A 6,828-nucleotide genomic window follows, 5' to 3' on the forward strand; every position below is an offset into this window, starting at 1 on the left:
TCCTATCACTTAGCTACCTTCGGCTACTCTTTCCTCCTTCATCCCTGCCTCACGTGAGAAAGTAGCCTCACTCCTTACCTTATGACTTATCCTTCTTCTGGTTCGAGTGATCCCATTTCATCCTGTGTCCTCCAACAGACGGCCCGGGCTTTCATCTCAGTTCTCTCAGTTCTTTTCAATCGCCCCCTCTCTATTGACCCATTCCCTCCTGCCTGCAAATGTGCCTGTCTTCCCCATTCTCAAAAAAAATCCTCATTTGATCCTTTCAACTCTGTTATCATCCTACCACTCTTCTACCCTTTGTAGATCTTTGTACCTCTCCAAAAAGGCCACCTCCATGGGCGCTTCCACTTTCTCTCCTTGTTTTAAGAATCTGACTTCTAACTTTATCAAATCTGCTCTCCCCAAAGGCCTTGGTGCTCTCCGACTTGCCAAACACGATGGCCTTTTCTCCATCCTCCTTCTGGATCTCTCTGCAGCCTTGGACAATGCCAGCTGTTCTCTCCTCGTAGATACTTGCTTCTCTCTAAGATTTCCAAGACTCTACTTCCTCCTGCTTCTCTGATGGCTCCTCAGTCTCCAGATCACTCCCTGTCACAGTCCTGGGCCCTCTCCTCCCTCTATACACCTTCCCTTGGGGATTTAATGGCCATTTCTGTGCTGTTGATTCTCAGATCTAACTATCCCGCCCCAAACTCTGCTGAACTCCAGTCTTGCGTCTCCATCTGCTTTCAGACACTCTGAACAGGATGTCCAGGAGACATCTTAAACTTATTATGGTCAAACAGAACTCTCATTTCCCTTAAGCCCTCCCCCTGCCTCCTGCCTTCCCTTTCACAGCAGAGGACACCACCGCCCTCCCATCCCTCAGGTCCCCAGGCTGTGGGTCGTCCCAGATTCCTCTCTGTCTCTCCCCCTCCGTACCCAAGCTGTTGTCAAGGCCTGCCAAATTTCACTTTTGTAGCATCTCTCCAATACGCCCCCTCCTCTGCTCTGACCCGGTCCCCTCCCTAGGGCAGATGCTCGTCACTTCACACCTGCATTACTTTGATAACCTGCCGGTGGGTCTGCCTGCCTCAAGCCTCTCCTCACCTGAATCCGCCCGATGTTCATTCAGCCATGAAAATGATTTTCCCAGAATACAAATCTGCTCACGTTCTCACCTGGTGTCTGGTGTCTCCGAGATCAAATCCAAGAGCTCTTTTTAGCATTCAAAATTCTTCCTAATCTATGTTCCCTGGCTTCCCTTAAATCCCAACCAAAACCTGCCTTCCACAGGAAATCTTCCATTACCTTCCCTCTGTCTTTTCCTATTCATCCTGTATACTGTATCCTTTAGGCAGCTAGGTGGCACAGAGGATAGGGTGCCCAGACTCTTCTTCCTGAGTTCAAATCCGGTCTCAAACAAGAACTGTGTGACCCTGGGCAAGTCAATTAACCCTATTTACCTCATTTGTACAACTAACTAGGGAAGGAAACAGCAAACAGCTCTAGTATCTCTGCCAAGAAAAACCTTGTGTTTTGCACAATAATACCTGTATAAGCCAGATCAAAGTGCTTACCATCTCTGGGAAGGGAGGGAGGGAGACAATTTGCATCCTATAACTTCAGTAAATTCAGGTGGAAAGTTGTTATATGTAATTTGTAAAATAAAATCTCTTTACAAAAAAACCCCAAACCCCAAAATGGGGTCATGAAGCATCAGACAACATTAAAACCATTGAACATGGAGCCGGTCCCTAGCTCGATTTGCATATATGTTGGTTTGCATGATGTCTGCCTCAGCAGAAGTGCTGTGAAGGCAGGGGCTGCATTTTGCCTTTCTGTATTCCCTGCACTTAGCATAGTACCTGGTACATAGCAGGGGCTCAATGTTTATTGGATACTAACTCCACAGCATACCTGAGTTCTTCCCTTAACATTTCCTTGATCTAGCTTTTCTTTTGGATGCAGAATTTGCTGATTAAGCTTCTGTGGCTCTTTCTGATACCATAGTCTATCAAGAGACCCAACTCCATTCCCTATCTTGCGCCATTATGGTGCCCCTTCCCTGATCCCCTGTCCAGTCATTCCTCTCCTATATTTTGGCCTTTTCTCTAAAGAACATGATTTGGAATGTGATTCATAGACTGTGGCCACAGGCTGCTCAGACTGAAATAGGTTCAGAGGCAAAGAGGGTGGAGAAGGGCTGATGGGGAAACCAGCTGAGGAAGTAGAGAAGATGCAGCTATGGAATTACCCATTTGAATCCTTACTTCCTCTGCCCTTTCCACTTAATAGCTGATCATCCCCACAAAACCCGTCCTTGACTCCCCCACTCACCGCCCCTCCATATGCAACCTCCCTTCTTCCCCATCCATTCTGAAGTGAGATGGGTAGTGGAGAGAGTGGCTGAGATTAGAGTTGGGATCTCAACACCTAAAAGGGAATGTGGCCCAAGGTAGTCACAATGTCTTCTGGTCTTGGTGTCTTCCCCTCTGAAATGGGCATGAGAAAAGAGTACCGACCCCACAGGGATGTTGGGAAGATCAAATGCTCAAGTGCTGTAATCACCGATGGCTATTATTTTCTTTATCATTGCCTATCTATGAGGATGGAGACTCCTTGCCAGTAGAGGTGGCTTGTTCATTGTTTGTATCCCTAATGTAATGCTAGCCCTACGCCCTTAGGAGGTCTGCTGGTTAGTGTAATTCCTTGATAGTTTAAACCATATTCAGTGAGTTGGGTGCCAAGCCTGACTAAGTGAGGATATCAATGAAGAGAAAGCAACAGTGAGTTCCAGGTGACCAAAGAGCCTTTATTAACTTCCGGCCTTGGCCCAGGTCCTCAGTTTATGGCTCTAACGCCGAAGAACTTTGGTGTCATTGGTCTCTGCCACCACTTTGCCGTCCACGGTCCTCCGGGTGCTGGTCTTATGTATACTTTGTAAGGAGCTGCTGCTGCCATCCAAGGCATGTACAAGACTAGGGAGAGAGAGGGAGCAATTCCAGTTAGGGGAGGGGAGAACAAACTCTGATCTGCCCACCCCACCTCTGAATCGCCCAGCTGCTTTGGTTTCCTTGGTTCCCAAGGCGAATATAAGAGAATAAGAGAACCTTGGTTAATGGATACGACTCTCAGGGGCTCTGGGGCTTGCCTTGGGAAGAGGAAGAGGCGGCCGCCCTACTTACTTGAAGTCCTCCCCATTCTCCAGTAGGTTTCGATAGGTGTTGATCTCTGCTTCTAGTTTGTCTTTGATGTTGAGCAGCGCCTCATATTCCTGTGCCTGGCGTTGCCCCTCAGTGCGAGTCTGCCCCAGCTCTGCCTCAAGGTGTAGGAGGGCTGTATTGATCTGCTCCATCTGTATGGCATAACGGGTCTCCACCTCCCTCAGGCTCTCTTCCAAGCTAGTTTTCTGGGTGGAGACAAAAGCAATGTAGAGTGAGTGGGGCTGAAGGGAGAAGGAGGCATCCAACAGGCCTTAAGTGTGCCGTTTGTTCCCCATGGGATCTTCCCAGGACTCTGGTTCCTCTTTAATAGGTGCCTTCCAGCTCTGACCTTCTATGAATCAGAGTACAGGGAGGTGGAAGTAGAGGTGTGTAGGTGGGGATGGAGAGAGCAGGACCCAAGAGGGGAAGAGAGGATGTGGAGGAGGAGGAGGGAGCTGGAGGGGCAGTGGGGTCCTCTCACTAGATTTCGAAGGGAGTCCAGGTCAATTTCTAGAGACTGGACTGTCCGTTTCAGCTCGGTGACAGTATTTCGAGCAGCTTCCACCTCCTCAGATCTTGTGTTGATGGCCACAGTGCTCTCCTCAATCTGTCCGGGGAAAGAAAATGAAGCTTCTGTCATGGCCACTTCAGAGGCCTGCCTTTATGGCTCTTCCCCAATCCCCAATTTCCTAGGACTCAAGTGTCCTCCCCTCCCCAAGTTCCCACCACAGGGAGGTTTTCCCTACTCACCTGCTGGGACCAGTATTTATCCAGCTCTTCTCTGTTTTTCTGGGCCAGAGCATCGTACTGGGCTCGAATGTCAGCCATGACCTTGCTCAAGTCCTGGGATTTGGGAGAGTCCACCTCCACAGTCAGCCCCGAGCCTGCGATTTGTGCTTGTAGAGATTTTACCTCCTGGGTTTTTAAAAAAAAGTAGTAGGTGAGGAGAACAGGTCACAACTTCCTAAAAATGTCTGCCCGAACACCACTGGTTCTTATCAGGGGGCGCTGGAGTTATGCAGGGGGCACTGAAGGAGCCCTGCGATGACCATAACCTCCCCACCAGTCTTCTGCCTTAGCTATTCACTGATGGTTCTAGAGTCTTTCCTCTATGAGCCTTCCCTTTCCCCTCCCCCGGCTTCCGTCCTTTGGCTCCGGATTCTTTTCCCTCCAGATTGTTTCTTGGGGCGGCGGCCCACTGGCCCACTCTCGTCTTTGCCCCATGGCTGTCTTCTTCCACAGTCTGCACCGCACTTTCTCTCCCTACCCTCTCCCTCGCCAGCCTCCCCACACGTGCCCCCTGCTGGCACTGGTGCCCGGCTGACCCTGGTTTCCCTTCCTCTGTCAGCACTGAACTCCCATTAGGCGATAGCTCAAATGAATGGGATCCAAAGCTTAGTTTCGACCTACAGGCCAGGCCAGGGTGGCCACGAGGCCGGTAAAAGCAGTGGAGGGAAGCTGACGTGTTTACACTTCCTCAGCCCACTTCTGAGCCGGGCTCCTCGGTGGTTGTCTCAGCCTGGGAGCCATGGGGCCAGGCTTGCTCCCTTGTCCCTGGGCCGCTGCTCTAAGCCTCGGCTTCCCAGTGTGTAGACCGAGGAGCTGGATGACCCTGAGCAGGGCCCTGCTGGCTTTAGGCCTGCGCCCTCTGCAGAGCCTCCCCTCCTAGCTTACATCTTCATGGTTCTTCTTCATGAAGAGCAGCTCTTCCTTCAAGGCCTCAATCTCGGACTCCAGCTGCAGCCTGGTCACATTGGTGTCGTCGATGACCTTCCGGAGGCCGTGAATGTCCTTTTCTACGGACAGCCTCATGGCCAGCTCTGCTTCATACCTAGGCAGGTGGGGGGGGGGGGGTGAGAGGAGTTCAGCGGGGACTCTGGCCCATTCCCAGAAGCCTCAGCATATCGTGGAGGCCCACATGGGGAGGCTGGCCAGGCGCCTGCTGACTGCACTCACTCACTTGACTCTGAAGTCATCAGCGGCCAGCCGGGCGTTATCGATCTGGAGGACGATTCTGGCGTTGTCCACGGAGTTGGCGAAGATCTGTTGGGATGGGGGAGGAGAGTAGGGGCCATAGGTGGGAAGGGAGGCCTGGGGCCCAGAGCCAGGGCTCCATCCCAGGCACAAGCACTAGCAGAGCGCTCATCAAGCCTGCTGCCCCAAGGGGTGCCTGGGTCCCTCCCCTCTGGATCCCAAAGGAAACCAGGTGCAAACCCGAGCTCTCCTCCCCCACGGTTCACCTGCAGCTTTGGCCCCAGCACCTGCTTTTCCACTCTCTCCCAAAGGGGGGGGTGAGCGGTGCAGGCCCCTCCCACCAGTTGGTCTGTTTACCCCGAGGCGACTCAGCCACATCCCCTTAACCCTTTGGCTGGAGGAAGTCTGGGAACCAGGATTTCTGGGGCCCTCTGTAGGGCCATTTGGTTTCTCCCCCACTCTCGAAAGCCCTTTGAAGCCTTTCTGGGGGCCCGAGGGCCTTGGGCATTTGGGGGAAGTAGAGGCAAGAGGCAGAAGGAAATGGGCCCCAGGGGCTCTGGGAGTTTTCTGGTTACTAGGAGGCTGGGTTAGAGGGGAGCCCCTGGAAGTCTCGTTCCTCGTCCTTTCTGGAGCCCCCCCTCTACCCCCCCCCCCCCCCCCCCCCCCCCAGTGTGCTCTGCGCCTCCGCCTTTCGTTCCTGGCAACATTTACAAGTGAGTGGCAGGGCAAGAGTCAGCCGCAAAGCCAGGGAAGAAGAGGGAGCCCGATTGGGGAGCCTCTTGCACCCTTACCTGCGCCCGCAGCTCCTCGATGGTCCTGAAATAGTGGCCCCATTCTCTGATCCGGGGGCCCTTCTTGTCCAGATGCTCCCGGATCTTCCCTTCTAGTTTGCGGTTCTCCGTCTCCAGGCTGCGCACGCGATCCAGATAGGAGGCGAGGCGGTCGTTGAGGTCCTGCATGGTCTCCTTCTCCCCGTGGACCCCCCCGATCCCAGCCAGTCCCCCCATCATGCTCCCGGCTCCCCAGCTCCCGCGGAAGCTGCTGGATCGGGCAGTGGAGATCCTGGAGCCAGAACCACCGGCGCCGGCATAGACACTGGCCGCGCTGCTGGCCGGCCGGATCCGGTGGCTAGGCGCCCGGACGGAGCCCAGGGAGCGGTAGTTGGTGGAATAGGTAGAGGAGCGGGTGGTGAAACTCATCGTGCCCGAAGGGGAGAGGCGGACGGACTTCAGCTGCTCAGCCTGGCTGGTGGGTGCAGGGAGAGGGCTCAGCCGGCTGCCTTTATTGGCGGGGGGGGGGGGGAAGGGGAGGGGGCTCCGTGAGGACCGGCCCCGCCCCGCCCCGCCCCAAAGGCACCCAGGTAGCTGGCTAGAGGGGCTCGGAACCCTCCCCGACCCGGATCCTCGCTCCCAGGCCTCTCCCCGGAGTGGGAGGAAAGCAGGTGTGCGGGGCGGAGGCTTCAGGACAGGAAGTGACCCCCGCCTCCCGCCGGGGGCTCCTGAAGGCGGGGCAGACGGATGCTCCGGGTTAGAGGTTTGGAGGCGGCCGAGAGACACCAGGTATCTAGCCCGGAGTTCCCTGTCAGGGAGAATCCGGAAAAGGAGGAGGGCGCCCGGCGGCCATCTCCTCACTGGCCCGCGGGCTTTCCTCACACACTTACATTCCC

The 6,828-nt window shown here is 54.4% G+C and overlaps 1 protein-coding gene across 1 annotated transcript; it reads right to left on the bottom strand.

The window, feature by feature from the left end:
- Positions 1-2,776: 2,776 nt before the first annotated feature.
- On the bottom strand, positions 2,777-6,786 carry KRT18 (keratin 18). Its single transcript, XM_056798158.1, has 7 exons — positions 5,954-6,786; positions 5,149-5,231; positions 4,863-5,019; positions 3,939-4,103; positions 3,670-3,795; positions 3,171-3,394; positions 2,777-2,963 (listed from the first exon to the last, which is right to left on the bottom strand). Exons 1-7 carry the CDS (start codon positions 6,359-6,361, stop codon positions 2,840-2,842), a joined length of 1,287 nt encoding a protein of 428 aa, XP_056654136.1. The 5' UTR covers positions 6,362-6,786; the 3' UTR covers positions 2,777-2,839.
- Between the last annotated feature and the right edge of the window lie 42 nt (positions 6,787-6,828).

This window comes from Monodelphis domestica, chromosome 5, assembly GCF_027887165.1.
Source record: "Monodelphis domestica isolate mMonDom1 chromosome 5, mMonDom1.pri, whole genome shotgun sequence".
NCBI lineage: Eukaryota > Metazoa > Chordata > Mammalia > Didelphimorphia > Didelphidae > Monodelphis > Monodelphis domestica.

Excerpts from the sequence above, each read along its gene's own strand:
- KRT18 (XM_056798158.1), bottom strand. The coding sequence starts at position 6,361 with ATGAGTTTCACCACCCGCTCCTCTACCTATTCCACCAACTACCGCTCC. Across the intron at positions 3,796-3,938 it reads ATAAATACTGGTCCCAGCAG|ATTGAGGAGAGCACTGTGGC; the intron begins GTGAGTAGGGAA and ends TTCCCCGGACAG. Across the intron at positions 3,395-3,669 it reads TGGACTCCCTTCGAAATCTA|AAAACTAGCTTGGAAGAGAG; the intron begins GTGAGAGGACCC and ends GTCTCCACCCAG.